This window comes from Muntiacus reevesi, chromosome 12 (assembly GCF_963930625.1).
Source record: "Muntiacus reevesi chromosome 12, mMunRee1.1, whole genome shotgun sequence".
Lineage (NCBI taxonomy): Eukaryota > Metazoa > Chordata > Mammalia > Artiodactyla > Cervidae > Muntiacus > Muntiacus reevesi.
In genome coordinates, this window is record NC_089260.1 from 70,722,992 (window position 1) to 70,740,324 (window position 17,333).

The window sequence follows — 17,333 nt, forward strand, 5'->3', positions numbered from 1 at the left end:
GTACCTGCATGTCCACAGCCACGCTGGGAAGTCACAGCCTCCTTACGGGGCATTTCTCAAGGGGCAGAGTTGTCCCTCTCTGCCCGACACTGTGCCAAGCACCTCACGTACGTTCTCTCGGTGAATCTCAGTATCTCTGAGTCTTATCGTCACTTGCATGACACATCGAGCATACTAGACTAACTGCGGTGATCATTCTGTAATGTATAAAAATATCCAGTGACTATCCCATGTACCTAGAACTAACATAGTGTTGTAGGTCAACCACACAGCAAGAAACAAACAAAAACACAGACTTCTAAACACTGAGGGCAAAAAACCCATCATTTGGTTGTACCATTCACTTTTACCAAGATTGGTGAAAAACCCACCATCCTTACTAGAGAATAACTCAAAGTTCATTCTTTAGTGTTGTTGTTTAGTCGCTGAGTCCTGTTCAACTCTCAATCCCATGGACTGTGGGATTTTCCAGGCAAGAATACTAGAGTGGGTTGCCATTTCCTTCTTCAGGGGATCTTCCCGATCCAGGAATCAAACCTTCATCTCCTGTATTTATAGGTGGATTCTTTACCGCGGATCCCCCAGGGAGGCCCCATTCTTCACTGAAAATGGGTCAATAATGTCTTCCTTGGCCACAAAAGAGAACCAGCTGTTGTAGGATTGAAAATGATTCTCAAGCTTTTCTCTTCATTACTGAACCAAAACTTGGCTGTTTTTAGTGCCCAAATAGCATCAAGGACTTCGTTTCACATGAACAGTTTTGTGAGTCATCCTATGACATGTCCTTTCATTGTTTCACTGTTTAGTCTAGAAATGTGAAAGTCTAAAACCATGAAGCAACAGTTTGGCATTTTACACCTCAAAAGGATGGTTTATTCAAATAATTGGTTAGAATCACTATAAATTAAATAAAACTTCATTTGATTAAAAAAAAAAAACTTGACCTCAGTGAGCTGGACAGTGAGTGACGCCGTCAGGAGACCCCAGGGCTGGACGGGGGATGGCGGTACTTGCCTTGATACCCCCGCAAAGCTGTCACAGCAGAGGCGCAAAAGGTATGGGTTTACCAAGAGCCCCTGGACAAAAAGGTCAGACTTAGGAGCGTCGGGAAGGCCTGACGGAGGGTTTACTGCCCCTCCTGAAGCAGGGAGTGGCCGCTGCCTCCTCTAGGCTGCAGCAAACCAAAGTGAGGTGCCAGGAAGTGGAAGGGAAGACCACTGGCCTCTCATAGTGACCCCGAAACAAGGCTCGTGCTTTGGAGGGAGACCCGACCATCACCGTCGAGTTCTGGGGCCTGGGGTCTCAGAGGGGGTGGCCCTGGGTAGTGGGGGGGGCACATAAACCCACCAACCTAAAGGAGGAGAAGGACTCAGGTAGAGGAATGCTTCAACTCTATCCACCCCACCTCCTTAGAGTGGGAAGGGAATAGGAAAAAGTGCATTTATTGGAAAAGCAAAAGAATTCCAAGAGAGGAAGCTGAGACCACCCCCACCTGGGATGGGGACTGGGAGGGTCACCGAATCACGCTCACGTCACATTATAGTAAGCGCCTCGGAGGCTCCAGGAGGGCAGGACTCTGCACGTCCATCCCTCCCCTCTTTTCTCTCCTAAGTGATTCAGAAACAGTAAGGTCACCTCCTCTGGCGGCTGTCGCTTGGTCACATCTGGGGCTGTCCCAGAGAAAGATGGGGCACGTACACGGGGCCAGGGGCACGGTTGGGGCCATGATTCAGGGAAGTTGCTGATGAGGACTGGGGTGGGGAGGGGTGGTCTCTGAATCTCGACGCAAAGTGGCTGCCTCAGGAGAGCCCTGCTTGGGGGAGTTGATGCACAAGCCCTCCTGGAAGCGAATGAAGTGTGGGTGGCTGTGTGTGTGTGTCTGCTGCGGGGAGGGGAGAGGGGGCTCCCATGTTGCTGGTGATGCCGACCGATGGCCTCGCCACCCAGAGGAGGGCCAGGAGGGCCCCCGCGTGGCTGCTGGAGCCGGGAGGGCAGAGGCGAGTGCGTGCAGAGCCCTGGTCTGGGGCCTCCCTGGGTGCCTCGCAGCTCCATGGCACACCTCAGGTCCCCTAGAGCTCGGGGGCCGGCGGCCCCGCGGCCTGCTCCTCCACGGGCTGCACGGCCTCCTGCACGTAGACGATGAACTCCGAGGCCTCCCCGCCCTGCGTGTAGACGGTGACTGTCTCGATGCCCTCCACGTCGTCGGACGACACCACCAGATGGTGCTGCTCGGCCAGCTCCACGGAGGCCTGCTGGAGGGTCTCCTGGATCATGACCGTGTGGTTGGAGCTGGGCTCTTCATCTGTGACCTGCAGGAGGATGAGAGAGAGGTCACAAGGCGGGCCCCACTTCGGGGTCCAGCCGGGACCAGAAGAATCACAGTGACTGCCTACAGAGCAGGCTGACTCCAGACAAGGCCAAACGCCAGCTGCTGCCAAAGCCCTGACTCTGTGTTCTGGTCTGTTTTACAACTGCTTTTGATCTTGAGAAGAGAAATAATACAGATACCATAGGCAAGAATTAGAGAGTATTGTGACACTAAGAGGTGTAAAAACGACTGATAGAAAACCAGTCCAGGAGGAAAGTGAAGGGCCCAGGCTGGCTGAGCTGGGGAATGACCGTGTCAGACACAGGAACAGATGTCAGGGAGACCGGCCCTGCCCAGGGGGGCGTGAAGGCGAGGCAGGAAGAACCTCTGTCCTGCACTTGGTGGGGCTCCAACAGCAGCTCCCTTGCTGTGAGCTATGGGCCTCGGAAAGGCCACTTTCCCCCATGACCCTCTGCTATCTCATCTGTGAAACAGAAATTAGAATGCCCACTTCACAGAATGGCTTGGAGAACCGAAGAAGCTTTTGTAAGCAGAGTGGGTGCTTGATAACATCACCGTGCCTTCCAGGCCTTCACTCATGTACTAACAATGTTTTCCTAAGGGACTGCAGCATGTCAGTTACTCATTCATTCATTCATTCATTCCATTCAACAGGACCGTCCTCATTTCAGTGGACTGAGCTCTCTGAGGGCCAGGACGTCATTGCCATGGCACAGCTCCCCCCAGATCCAGGCGGGGCGGGTGTGGGCCAGGAGCAAGCACCCAGTATCTGCAGAAGGGTGCTCCACTGGCTGCAGGTGAATGATGGGTGCTCGGGGAGCACGCAGGGGAAAACCAGTCTAGGAGGGGCAGACACAGGACAGGGCGATGCTCTGACCGAGCGCGAGGGCAGCCTCCAGGGGAGGCACGGGAGTGGGCTCCAGGCAGAGCAGGGACAGAAGGAGCAAGGGCTCCCAGGACCCCCAGGAGAGACCTGGAGCAGCGGGCTTGCCCAGGGGGCCTCTGGGAGCTCCCACTCGTGAAACACTTTCTGACTCCCCGCTGGCTGGAGCCTGGGTTACAGTTTCCTCCCTGCCCAGCCCCCTGTAAACACGACCCACACCATCTCTGGGACCCACGTTTGGGCTTCCAGGGGTCTCCCTCAGCCCTGGGCCTGAGCCATTCCCTGCTAGCAGGAAGGGCTATGTTGGGGGCAACGTGGTCAGGTTTAATTCAGGGAAGAAATTGGATGAGGTCCATCTGGGGTGGGCGCCACATAGTGACTGATTGGAAGGAATCTCCAACTTGCACAGAACTTTCCAGAAGCTAGAGAGATACCCTGAGTGGCAACTATTAGCACATTTAGCCTGAGCTGTCTTTCTACAGTAGATGGAGGCCTTTTATCTCCCCTTCTTTTACTGTTTGTTTCAATTTCATGAAACAGGAAAATGTACTGTGAACCAAGAGTTTAGAAGTAAATATTGATTTACTTCACTTTGAAAGAGGGAACCTGACAGAAGGGTAGGGAAGCGGGGAGGGAACACTGGACAAACGCTTTCCTCTGAACTATCGGTCAATTCCGCGTGAAAGTAAGGAGCTGGGGGGCACGCGGCATTTATGCTGCGGTTCCAGGACCTCACGCGGGCAAATCAAGTCCATCAACTTCAGGTAAACAGATGCCACATGGGTGATAAAACGGGCGAGATTCACCAACACACGAGCTTTGAGATGCACTCCTGGTGTGACAGCACTCTTCATGTATAGCGACTGCTGTCAGAGGTAAAGCCCCGAACAAGGAAGAAGTCACCAACGGCAGACGTCACCGTCCTCTGGAACAACTTTAACACCTGAGTACTCATCAGGGCTGACAGCGCTGCGCAGACAAGGAGACCCCTCCGGGCCCGGCCTTGGATGAACAGAGCCTGCAGTGCCTGTCCCCAAGGTGGCAGGGCGGGCTCCCAGGAGCCGGCCCAGGAGGGCCCAGGATGCCCGAGGCATGACCACTGCCCACAGATGCGGGAAGAAGGGCAGAGGCCAAGATGAGGCCTCCGGGCTCGAAACAAGGGAAGATAACGTGCTAACTCTGTCCCGTGAGGGCTGGGGCCACTTTGTGGAAGGCAGTGGTGTCTGCAGACGGAGGGAGGGCGGAGGGGAGGCAGTGAAGAGCAGGAGTGTGCCCATCGCTCTGCCAGTCACCAAACTCACTGGGCAGGGTCCCCACCTTCCAGACAGGATCACCAGTTCGGTTCATGCACTGCCAGTTCTGAGAGCACAATGAACTTTCCAAACGCGGTCCTCTGGGCTTACTTCACCAGGAAGAGTGATGAAGACGAAGGTGAATGTGCAGCCACAGAAATCCTGCAAAGGGTGACCCTCCTGGCCGGCACAGGTGTCACGGGAGGGGTGTTCAAAGCGTAACTACAACACCCAGGGTTCAGTCGCCGCCTGGTACTGGCCCGAGTTCACGTTCTCACGAGCTTGCATGTGCAAATGCCTGGCTTCACGTGAGGCTGTGGAAACGGGAACTGGGAGGCGTGGAGGACTACATCACAAAGGCAGGTTCTGAGCCCTTCCCTCACCCTCATGCACTCCGCCTCGGACATGACCCACACTCTGATTCTATCTTGTATGTTTCTGCAAAGCACAGACTTCCTTCTCTGCCCTCATGGCACCCAGTGGACACTCTCCTCACCCCAGGCCCATCACTTGCACATGGCATCTTGTGGCCTGGGCATCTCAGGGAAACCTCTAGTGCCCAGTGACTCATCTAAGGTCAGTGGGCTGGAAGGGAGCTCAAATCTGGATGTTAATCCAGGTGACCTCAAGTCTGGGGACCTTCCCTGGCTGGTGTTGTGTGGCAGCGACTAAAGAAATGACATGTCATAGATCAGTAGGGCTAAATTATGGCTCTCTACCCGTCCTAATCAGTTTAGGGCTGACTGTATAGCTCTCAACCATTTTCTTTGTTCAGAACGATCGCTCTAGCAGTTTAATCTATTAGCACAGGCTTACAATTGTTCTCCACGGTAGAAATAATCTGCCTTCACGGTGTCATTATCCCCCGAGATGGGTACTCCATTTTCCCCAAGTGCTGTATCTAACACATCTTCCAGCTAAATTATTAGCAGCACAGAGAGCTTAATGGAAAACCTTAACCCACAGGACTGTGCAAATTATTCACTAAATCAGGCTCGTTCTGCAGCTCTGCCCACCTCGAGTGTTCCAGAATCTAGTTTTCTTCCCTGTGCATGTGTGTGCTAAGTCACTTCAGTCGTGTCCAACTCTGCAACCCTATGGACTGTAGCCCACCAGGCTCTTATGTCCACGGGATTCTCCAAGCAAGATACTGGAGTGGCTTGCCATGCCCTCCTCCAGGGGCTCTTACTGACCTTGGGATTGAACCAGGGTCTCTTAGGTCTCCTGCATTGGGAGGCGGGGTCTTTACCACGAGCGCTGTCTAGAGCAAATCATGAACAGAGCCCGGCGCTCTGCAGGGCTCTTCTCTCTCGGAGTTTCCTGTCAAGACCCCATCCTCTCCACAAAGATACAGCAGCTAAGGGGCATCTGGGAAACGAATGGGGCTGGCCTGAGCCCCAGTCCACACCTCTGCCCTGCCTCCCAAAGACATGGAGAGGGTCCCGTCTGTAAGACCGGATGCTCAGCCCCCCACCCGCCCTACAAACTCTGCCATGAGTGACAAGAGGGCTTTCGAGTGAATAAATGAAAAGAGGGCAGCACACAATCTTGCGTGCCATCCTGCATGTCCCCACGCTCCGCACAGTCCCCCGGCTGTCCCTGCCCAGCCAGACCCTGCGTGCCTGGAGCCGCCGCCCCGCACCCAGTACCCTGCTGGCCGCCTGGGCCTCCCCGAAACATGACTACCCTGCTTGGAGCCCCTCTGTCACTCGAGCTCCTGCCTCAGCTGTGGAAAAGCTGACCTCTCCAGAGCAGTCCATCGGGCACTCGGCCTGCACCCTGGGAGAAGACGACGAGGGCAGAGGTCCCAAGGTCGCGTGTCCCCTCAGCCTGCGCCCCAAAATGAAAGAGGTCCCAAGCCCGCGCGTCCCCTCAGCCTGCACCCCGAGAAGATGAAAGAGGTCCCAAGGCCGCGCGTCCCCTGCAGCAGCAGGAATGGGAGACACTGTGCAGAGTGAATGCAGCGGACCCTGCAGGAAGCGGATGCGGCTATCGGGTGGAGGCTGATTTCCTCAGGAAGATGACGTCTGGTTCTGAAGGGACCTTGCAGCATAAAACGCTGCTCGCCGGGGTCCCCACATGCACTCAGGCCCCTCAGAGCATCGCCTGATGATGGTGGCCAGTGGGCAGGCGGACAAAGGTTCCCCGGGCCCAGAGTGACTGAGAAACCAGAAGAGGGATGAAAACAAGCTTTAAAATCAGGAGCAGATCTGAAGGGCTGCGGGGCGGCAAAGGTGCAGCCTTGGTTGGAACAGGGACGTTGTTACATTAGCACCTGCTCTGCAAGACAGACAGAGCAGTGGGCTCTGTCTGGACACCTCTGGACACTGAACCGTTTACTGAATAAGCCACCGGACAAGTATCTGGCTCTCGTCTGTCATACACTCAGCCCCCTGTATTTCAAACACTCTCGCTGAGAGTTAATTGTCAGACACTCTGCTAGAGGCTGGAGACAGAACCGTGGGTCCCCCACGTTCTAGACACAAAAGGGTCTCCAGTTCAGGGGAGGGATTGGAGAGGACACTTCTCCTGGACCCCCAGGGTGGGGCAGAGCTGGGTGGGAAGGGAGCGGGTGGTGGTCAGCAGTGGTTTCCTGCAGATGACCACAGTCTTGAACAATGAAGGGTTTCCAGGAATTGAAAGAATGCAAACATCCTCTAAGGTCCCTTGCACTGCAGAAATTCTCAGACTCCAGGATACAGAGAATTAGAGGGCTGCAGACAAAAATCCAAACACGACAAACCAGAAAACAATAATGAAAAAGAACCCTGTGGTCAGTTCCTTTAGGTGAAACGCTCCCCTGGGTGTGTTGAAGCTCTAGGGAAGGTGTCTTATTTTTTCCAGCAATTAGGGTTTCACTCACTGCTTAAATTATAGCCAAGCAAGAGCTTCCTCCAGCATTCTCAATAGGAGACTGCAGACCCATTTTCCAAGATTAATAAGCAAGCATGTTACTGTAACAACCCTAGGTCAGGTGTGGCGTTGCCTGAATCAGAAACAAAGAGAAATGATAAATATGATCCTGAATTTATAGAGGAAAGAAAAGGTATAAACAAATGTGGTTTATAAAAAAGCATCATAAATTCCCAACTCTAAAAATATATACAAATCTAGGGGGTCAAAAAAAAAAAAAGAGGAGGTGAATATTATGTGCAAGAAATTTGTGGAAATATCAAAAGATGGCAAAAGATATTCACAGACAGGGAGAAACCATTCCAGAGATCAAAGAAAATTTAAAGCCTTTTAAAAAAAGAGCATGAATCCCCCCAGGAAGGGAGGAGGCCTGTGACGCATGCCTGCTTTCATGAGACAACAGCATCATCCCCCGCCCCCACCCCGCCCCATGGTATTTTGCTCTTGGTTGCAAGGAAACAGCAGATACTTTCTTCTTTTCTGAAAATACACACCCCATAAACAGTGCAAAGTCCAGGTTGTAAAGACTGACTGCTCAATAAAAACAGTCCCCGCTAGTGTCTCCTTGCTCTGAGACGCTGAGGGGTCCATCTGGCGACACTGGGCTCCCCAGTGCTGAGACGCCAGGGCACCAGGGAGCCCCCTGCACAGAGTGGCCTTGGTCAGGGGCGTCCTGGGCTGGGGGGAACGGGCGTGTCTCTTTGCCCGGAAACGGGAAGAGAGACCTCGAGCTCGTCACAGGATTAGCGTGGAAAGGCTTGCACGTTGGCCAGACCGACTGGGCAGGCAGCCGGGTTAGAGGCAGGGGCCCGGGCAGCAAAAAGGGGGAGTGCGTGGCCAGGACCCGCTGTGTTTCTCAGGAGTCTGAGCGCAGACTGGTATGATCTCAGTAAACCAGGGGGCTCAGGAAAACAGAATCTTTCTGCTGTGAATGGTGGTACAGCAGGAAGGGTGGCATGACCTCACTTGAGAATTAAGAAACAGCAGGGACCCAGAGCCTGGCACGGGGCAGGGGTGTGAAGCGGCGTGAGGTGCTCATGATTGCTGGTGGGTCAGCCCCTCCAGGGCAGCATCCCCACCACTGCCACCTCCACATGGCCCTCTCCCCGGGGTCTTGATTAGCATACCCTCCTCTGGACAATGTGCACACAGCACGGAGCTTCCCGCAGGCCTGACGTGAATGAGTCTAATGTTTGCCTCCAGAGATATTTTCAAACAGAACCCAAACAGAGCATCTTCCCAGCGACAGGGAGGGAGGGGGCAGGTGGTGGCTTCTGACCGCCTCTGAGTATCTTCTGATATTTAGACAAGTTTGCTGCGCAGGATGCTGCCTTTTGGCGACCCGTCAGCACACATACGTTAATTTCCACTGAGTGCCCCGCATGCCTGGGCTCCGCATCACTGGCAGGCACCCGGCCCTGAGGGGGGCAGGGGGTGGGGGGAATGTGCTTCTCCTGGAAGCCTCCCCCTGCCTGGCAGCCCGTCCACAGGTGGACCACTTTCCGGTCAGGCAGGGGTCCCGATACCGTGCTCACTGAAGCCCCTTCCACTGCATTTGGAAGCATTTCCCTCTGCATGTGGCTCAGGACAAAAAGCCTTCGCCCTGCTGATATTCACCAGCCCCCGGACCTGGTGGCGGGCGCTCCATGGAGACCTGGGCTGGATGGACTCCTCCCCCAACCCCCGCCCGTCCCCAGGGCCCTGCTCCCTGCTGGGCCGGGAGGTAGCACTGGCTTCTTGCCTCAGCAATGGAGACTCTTCTTCCTGCGAGCCAGCAATCTGTTTCCTCTAGAAGTTTCTCTCTGTGTCCTTCAACACAGGTGACGGGCAGCCTCCAGGAGACCCTGGGGACCAGGACATGGAGCTGGCAGGACACACCACGTTCCCCCCAGGACCCTCAGAGCCGCCAGCCCTGCTCAAGAGAGACAGACCGAACTCTCAGAGACTCAGCACACCCGACTTGTGTTTGTTGTTGATCAGTCGCTAAGTCGTGTCCGACTCTGAGACCCTAGGGACTGCAGCACGCCAGGCTTCCCTGTCCTCTACTATCTCCCGGAGTTTGCTCAAACTCATGTCCCTTGTATGGGTGATGCCATCCAACCATCTCATCCTCTGTCGCCCCCTTCTCCTCCTGTCTTCAATCTTTCCCAGCATCAGGGTCTTTTCCAGTAAGTTGGCTCTTGGCATCAGGTGGCCAAAGTATTGGAGCTTCAGCATCAGCATCAGTCCTTCCAATAAATATGAAGGGTTGATTTCCTTTAGGATTAACGGACTTGATCTTGCAAACCAAGGGACTCTCAAATGTCTTCTCTAGCACAATTCAAAAGCATCAATTGTTCGACACTCGGTTTTCTTTATGGTCCAACTCTCTTATCTGTACATGACTTCAGGAAAGGCCATAGCTTTGACTAGATGAATCTCGGCCGGCAAGTGATGCCTCTACTGGTCTAATATGATGTCTAGGTTTGTCAGAGCATCCTGTTTAAAGAATGTTAATCATAACAAAACATAAACCACTGCAATCACTCTTCAAACTCACCCAGGTAGGTTCGTTAGTAACAAAGTAGGTCTAAGAACAGAGTCAGGGACCGTGAGGGTCTTACTCTGAGGCCAGTGCAACTCCGAGGTTGACGCCCACCACGTGCGCTGCTGTGAGCAGCCCGAGACCCCGAGCGGAAACTCCACTAGACACCGCCTCCTGCTCCTCAGGCCACAGCTCCCTTCCTTCCGACGTGTACTTCTCTCTCTGGGTAGGGAGATCTGCCCACCTGGGGTCTCTCTGGCCCTGCGCTGAAGTCAGGTGTCCCTCCTGGCTCAGAGTCCCCCAACCAACTCCCTGTTACTTTGGGCAGCAGGTCCCATGATGCTGCTTGGCACCAGCTTTTCCATACCAGCCTCCTCTAGGGCCTTCTCCAGGGATGTTGTGTGTGTTCGTCGTTCAATCGTGTCCTCTTTGCGACCCCATGGACTGCAGCCCGCCGGGCTCCTCTATCCATGGGATTCTCCAGGCAAGAATACTGGAGTGGGTTGCCATGCCCTTGTCCATTTTCCAGGGGGTTGACCCCGAATGTCACAACCACGGCATGTGGGAGGGGGTCATGTCTCCAGCCGTGAACATGATGCAACCATCTGCCTGGACCAGGCAACAGACTCTGCTACGAAGCAGGAGGTGTTTCATCCATGCTGGGACTCTCACTGCTGAGCACGGGGCCTGGACGGCTGCACTGGAACCTGCCTGCCGCACAGAAGCTTCCAGAAGCAGAAACAGTTATGGCTGACTTGTAGGAGCTCAGACGAGTTAAGGAGCTCTGTCACTCCTATGACAGGAGCCAAGATTAGACTCAACCAGAGCCAGGCACGCTGCCAGCTGCTTCATTTGCATAATTATGCATAACCCGCACAGCAGCCCCACAGGGGAGGTCCTATTATTTTCCCACTTTACAGATGAAACAACAGAATTTCCGAGAGGAGAAGGGCTTTGCCCCGGGCCACACTATTAAGGGAACAACACGGGGTCAAGTGCAGCCAGCCCGGCTCCCTTCAGCCGCTTACTGCACTACTGGCTGCATCCTTCTCCACCCACGGTGACCTGGCCTGGGTGAGCCCTGAAATGGGCTTCTCAGGAGACCCCCTCTGCACTGCTCATCCAGCAAGGGGCTCCGTCTTCAGGGCCTGAGGCTCCCCAGGCAGGGCATCCACGCAACTGGAAATCACAGGTTGCCCCACCACGGGCACGTCAGCGCACCCAGCTCAGCGTCCGGAATCTGGTCCCCCAGGGATGCCAGGATCTGGTTCACATTTTGAAAAGATCACTCTGTCTGAAAGCTGGATTTTAGAGCTGCAAGGGAGAAAGTACACGGCCTGGTCAAGAGCCAGGTCTGTGACCAGGGAGGGAGGCTGACAGCTCAGGGCAGAGCTCCCTGGGCTCCACGACACTCAAGAGCCACCCGGGGAAGGGACGATGGTGCGATGCAGGGTCTGATTCAGCAGGCCTGAGGGGGTCTGCCAGACAGTCTGTGGTTCTAACAAGCTCCCTGATGCTGATGCTGCTGGCCCGGGGACCACATTCTGCGTAGTCAGGGCTTGATGGTGGCGGCGGCCTGGGGACAGAGGCACTATTCAAGGTACCTTACGAAGGGAGCACCCACAGCAGGAAGAGGATTTGCTGATGGATCAGACGTGGGGGTGAGAGAGGCCGAGGAGGGAAGACAGACTCCAGGAGCAGGAGTAGAGAGCTGCATTTACTAGATGGACAGGAGGCAAGGGGCGGGGTGTGGGCTCCAGAGGCCTTGCTTAGGGGAACTTCTGGGCTAAGATGGGCACTCCTACCCGAGTTGGAGTTATGAGCAAGAACCAGCCTGCAGCAGCACTGCCCTGGGCCGAGCATGAGGAAGGCTGGACCAGACCCCCTTCGGATGGTGATTGCAGCTCTGGTTCCTCCTATCACAGCCCTGCCTTTGCCCCAAATCTGCAGCAGACCTAGAGATCTCAGCCAGCAAGGGGATGCTGCAGGGACGGGAGGAGGCAACTAAACCCAGCTGCCCTGGCCAAGGACGTGGATCAGGAAACGGGCACCCGAGCAAACAGTAACAAACACGAGAGTTGGGCTGTTGTTGTTTAGTTGCTAAGTCGTGTCTGACTCTGCGACCCAACCCCACGGACTGTAGCCCACCACGCTCCTCTGTCCATGGGATTTTCCAGGCAAGAATACGGGAGTGAGTTGCCATTTTCTTCTCCAAGGGATCTTCCCAACCCAGGGATCATACCCGCGTCTCCTGCATCGTCGGGAGGGTTTACCACTGAGCCGCCAGGGAAGCCTCAAACACAAGAGCATTAACACTCAAATAAAGTGGGATTCTGCAAACTGCACCAACCAAGCTGCAGCTTCTGAGGCACAAGGGGAAACTGGGTCTTAGAGAAAAGGGTAACAGAAGCAGGGTTCAATGACTGACACCTTCGGGGCAGCGAACAACGTCTTACGTGAAAAGGAGTGTCAGGATGGGGTAGGGAATAGCTTTTATTCTCTGTTTTTTCAGACAATTTCCCATATGATCATGGATATATAATAGAACTTACTTTTACTTTTAAAATTTCACAAAGAGATGGAATTTTCAGTCACTGCCACGGAATAGGAGGGCTCAGCAGGTCATAAAAGAGCCGTGAAAGGAAGCAGTCGTGAATATCAGCCTCAGGCATCACACCAGAAGCGGAAATCACTGAGGGAAGTTGTATTTAAGACAAGGATTGAATGGCTGAGGCAGGCTCAGCAAGGACAGCGGCTGGCATGACGTGACCAGGAGGGTAACCTGTAGCCAAGCCCCTGAGTGAACTATCTGGATCTATATGCTGAAGGTCACCACTCGGCTCGTCCGCAGGCACTCCACAAGCAATGTGAAGTGGGCAAATATTTGAAGAGGCTACCTGTGTATGTAATTAGATGCTTGATGTAATTCAAGTTGGCAGAGCCCCAGGATCAAATAAATTGTGCCACAAAGTTCTTTAGGCAGGAGCCAGACCTCACCAATCAAAACACGCCTGTGAAAACTGGCTCTCATGGGAAGGGCTATAAGAGGGAGAAACAGAGAAAGGAGTCGGTGAGACTTCCCCATTTATATAACAATCAACTGGGAATCAGAAGATAAAAGGTAGACGTCTATCTGGATGGCAGGCATCGCTTCTACCACTAACAGAGAATCCAGAATTAGATCAGTCGATGGTCAGCAAGCACAGGGATGCTGATGCCCTCAGTTCTGCAGTCTGCATCGAATCTGACCGCCTGTGAAAGGCAGGTGGCTCCCCGGCATGGGCCTTCCAAGGCACAAATCCATCGCGACTGCCACTACCCTGCAGAGTCAACGCGCGTGGGAGGGTGTGGGACATTCCCACCACATGGCAAGGACACACAGAAACACTGGCAGTAGTTCCAGAGGAGCAAGGCTGAAGCTACCATCAGTTCTTTCGACACATACACAGTCTCCCTCTTCCAGGAAAGAATCCTTAGACGAACCACAGCGGTGGTAAAGCCACTGTATCGGGGAAGCAGAACAGTCAACTGAAGGTGCCAGGGTTTGGTGATGAGGAAAAGCATAAATTCTGCAATTATGACATCTCCCGTGCTCACAAGCAAGTGACCTGAAGACAGAGCAGGTTCTGAGGAGAGATGTGAGTGGAGAGAAAAGAAGGGGTGGCTCTCCTGTTATTTGCACGTGTTTGGGGGAGTCGGGGAGAGGTCTGTTTATGGTGTGATTCCAACAGAGCCTCTGCAGGAACGAGGAAAGGACGCTCATCAACTCCTAGATTATTGGAGCTAAAAGGGATAACAGAACAGGGTGGCTCCACCCAGCGCCACCTGCGTGCAGGACGAGGGGGAGACCTCAACTCAGTCTCCCTTTATGGCAACGCGGGCGGTCAGTATCTCCTGTGATTTCCATGGTTTACAAGAGCATCTCGTGCAGACGTGTGATTCTTCCATCAGGTCTCTCACTGAGAGTTAAGAGACCAAATTCAGGGAATGGAGTGACTGTTTTTAAGTAGTAATGAACATAGCTTTTGTTCCCTCACATAAATCACCTTCCAAGTCCCTCCCCTGATTGTTTTGCCACAAATCTTATGAGGATGCTCAACATCTGCCCCCAGCAGGTCAGGAGGCCCATCCTGGGCTCCCCTGAAGGATGGACCACAGCAGCAAGGCCCCCCCACTCAGAGGCTGCACTTGAGGAGTCCCCTCCAAAGAGTGGCTTCTCCCCTCCAGATGCCCCCAAACAGACGGAGATAGTGAAAGAGGTTCCAGGGACCACGTGACTCAGGGCCTTACACAAAAAACAGGACAGGCTGGACCCCAGTTTCCCTGAAAACAGGCAACTGATGTACACGGACGGCCACAGGAGTGGACAGCATTTCCTCATGGAAATAACGAACCACAAATAACAGACAGCAATTCCAGGTTGGCTGCCAACCAACGTACCTCCTCCAGCGAGAGCGGCTACGGAAACTGCCTCTCGGGCTGTCTGCTGAGCCCTTGAGAGGCGGGGTGCTTTTGACAAAGCTGGAACTTCTGCTTTGGGGTTTGATTTTTGTTTATATTTTAATCAGCACTAAAAGCGAGTGAGAAGAACACTTGGGATTTTGAACAGGATGGCGGCAGCATCATTCTGGGCCTGCCAGGCTGAGGGTCTACACGGGGAAGTGCGTGAGGGCCTGCACGTCTTGGGGGAGCGGGTCTGAGCCTCCCCCAAGGAGGAGGAGGGAACAAAAGCAGGAGAGCGGCAATTCTAGGAAGTGCTGCAGAGACGCAGGAGCAGGGACAGAGATACAGGCCTGTCCAGGGGGCCTGCTAACCACAGTCACTACTGAGCCCCTCACTCTACGGGGGAGGAACAAGGAGGACCACCTGCTCGCTCTTGACCTGCGGATGAAAGTGGCGGACTCCTGAGGGTCGCCCCTCCTCAATCATGACTCTTTCAAGGACCTGCAAGGTGGCTCTCATTCTTGAACCTTGAGGGGAAATGTCACCTGTGATTAGAAACAAGGGTGTCCCAAGGTGTGTGTGCTTCCCAAGGCTGCCACCTCACACTGAAGTCTGTGACTCAAAATCGTCTCTACAACAACATAGTATCTCAGTAAACAGTAGCCTGGATTAACAAAGACTTTCTGCTGACAAAGAGGCCCTCATACTTTGAAACGTACCACATGAACACGTGTGAAGGTTAATATTGTGTGGCACCTCAACTGGGCCAAGGGGTGCCCAGCTCAGCTGCCTACTGTGTAGGGGTAACCTCCGCAGCAGACAGCACCCAAATTATCTCAGAAAGACCCTGGATTATCACAAGGCCATAGGACACTGTGACCCCATGGACTGCAGCACGCCAGGCTCCCCTGTCCTTTACTATCTCCTGGAGCTTGCTTAAACTCATGTCCGTTGAGGCGGTGATGCCATCCAACCATTTCATCCTCTGTCGTCCCCTTCTCCTCCTGCCTTCAATCTTTCCCAGCATCAGGGTCTTTTCCAATGAGTCAGTTCTTTGCATCAGGTGGCTAAAGTATTAGAGCTTCAGCTTCAGCATCAGTCCTTCCAATGAATATTCAGGGGTGATTTCCTTTGGAATTGACTTGCTATCCAAGGTACTCTCAAGAGTCTTCTTGACTCTTGACAGTTTGAAAGCATCAATTCTTTGGTGCTCAGCCTTCTTCATGGTCCAACTCTCACATCTGTAAATGACTCTGGGAAAAGCAAAGCTTTGACTACATGGACCATTGTTGACAGTACCTTAGACAGCAAGGAGATCAAACCAGTCAACCCTAAATCCAGGGTGAGGAGAACATCACTGATTCCCAGCAGGTGCCCCAGAGTCCACATCTGAGTGGCTGCGCACACTTGGTAAGCATATGATTTCTCTACTGGAAAATCCTAAACCAGAATTTAGTTAAAAGAAAAAAAGAAAAAGAAACTGATTTCTGTAATAAAAACAGCTATATTGGGACATCCCTAGTGGTCCAATGGCTAAGATACCACACACCCAAAGCAGGGGGCCAGGGTTTGATCTCTGGTCAAGAAACTAGATCCTGCCTGCAAGCTGCAACTAAAGATCCTGTGTTAACGCAAACAAGGAACTGGCATGGTCAAATAAATAAATTTAAAAAAACAGCTATAGTTAAGCTTAAATAAGACAACTGAATAGAGAGATCATTCCTTTAGCTACAGGAGCCTGACACAGTGCAACCCCATAGGCATTGCAGGGGCCATCTGAGGCCTCCCTGCCCATCTGTCCATCCATTCATTTTCCCATCCATCATTTATCAACAGTCTTAGAGCTCCAGGTGCCAGCCAGGCAAACATGACTCACATCTCCACCAGGTTCCTCTGTCTACGGAATTCTCCAGGCAAGAATACTCGAGTGGGCAGCCATTCCCTTCTCCACGGGATCTTCCCAACCCAGGGATCGAACCCAGGTCTCCTGCATTACAGGCAGATTCTTTACCGCCTGAGCCACCAGGGACGCCCCCAGTTAACCCCTGATGCGCCAGCTCAGTCAAGCAGACAGGACTTACAGCCTCAGGGAACATTTCCAAGTGCAGTGACTCAAGTCTGCGTCAAACAGTGACACCCCTCTGAGCCCTGCGGTTTGAATAAACCGAGGACTGAAGGGTGCCCCTGTTTTCCACCACTGCGAACACATTATCCCTTTTTACAGGGCTGCACCGGAGGCTTATCTGCCTTATCCCTCGTCACGCTGTCACCCTAACGCCTCGGAACACAGCTAAGCCATCTCCTCCACCCGCAACTTCGCGTATCACTGCTCCGCCTGTGACGTGCAATAAATCATGTCTCCAGGGAGCAGCAAATCCACCCTGTTCCTAGAAGGAAGTCTTGAGACACAGCGGTGGTGCCTCCCTGAAGTTCTACAAAGGATCTGGCATGCCCGCAACAGCCAAAGGTCCCCTGATGCCCTTCCCGAAGTGGCCTGGTCTAGCTAGGGACTCCACAAGCCACGATACGGACAAGAGATTACGAGATATACTGAGGACTGCAATCTAACAAATACAAAGAAAAGCTGAGACAGCATTTGGGCCAGAGTCGTTATGAATCGGCTCCCAAGAACATGCGGCCCCTTCAGCCTGAAATAACAAACTCCCGCTGTCCCGTCTGACCTCTGCCCAGGGTTTCACTGAGAGACAGCATCCTAATGGAGGAGTACAAACATGTGGAGTATCCAAACGATCATCTAGATGCACTAAGTCTTGTCTGAGGAGCCGGAAATCCAGAGCTGAACCCGCATGCACTAATTCCACTGGGAGCTCCCTCGCCTGAACTCCCTGCCTGCGCTGTGGCCTGGCCCTGGACGCACCTCGGGGTGGGGGTGGGGGGCAGTTGGGGGGCAGCCCTGGAAAGCCCATCAAGTCATCAGAGGTAAGTCAC

At 53.5% G+C, this 17,333-nt stretch overlaps 1 protein-coding gene across 4 annotated transcripts in view; it reads right to left on the reverse strand.

The window, feature by feature from the left end:
• Positions 1 to 1,930: 1,930 nt before the first annotated feature.
• The window catches only part of ZFAT (zinc finger and AT-hook domain containing), a 144,499-nt gene continuing 129,096 nt past the window's right edge, over positions 1,931 to 17,333 (reverse strand). For all 4 annotated transcript variants that reach the window (XM_065902975.1, XM_065902976.1, XM_065902973.1 and 1 more), the window contains one exon: positions 1,931 to 2,309. In XM_065902975.1, coding sequence (XP_065759047.1) covers positions 2,070 to 2,309 — 240 coding nt within the window. In that variant the 3' untranslated portion in view covers positions 1,931 to 2,069. The remainder of the gene's footprint in view (positions 2,310 to 17,333) is intronic.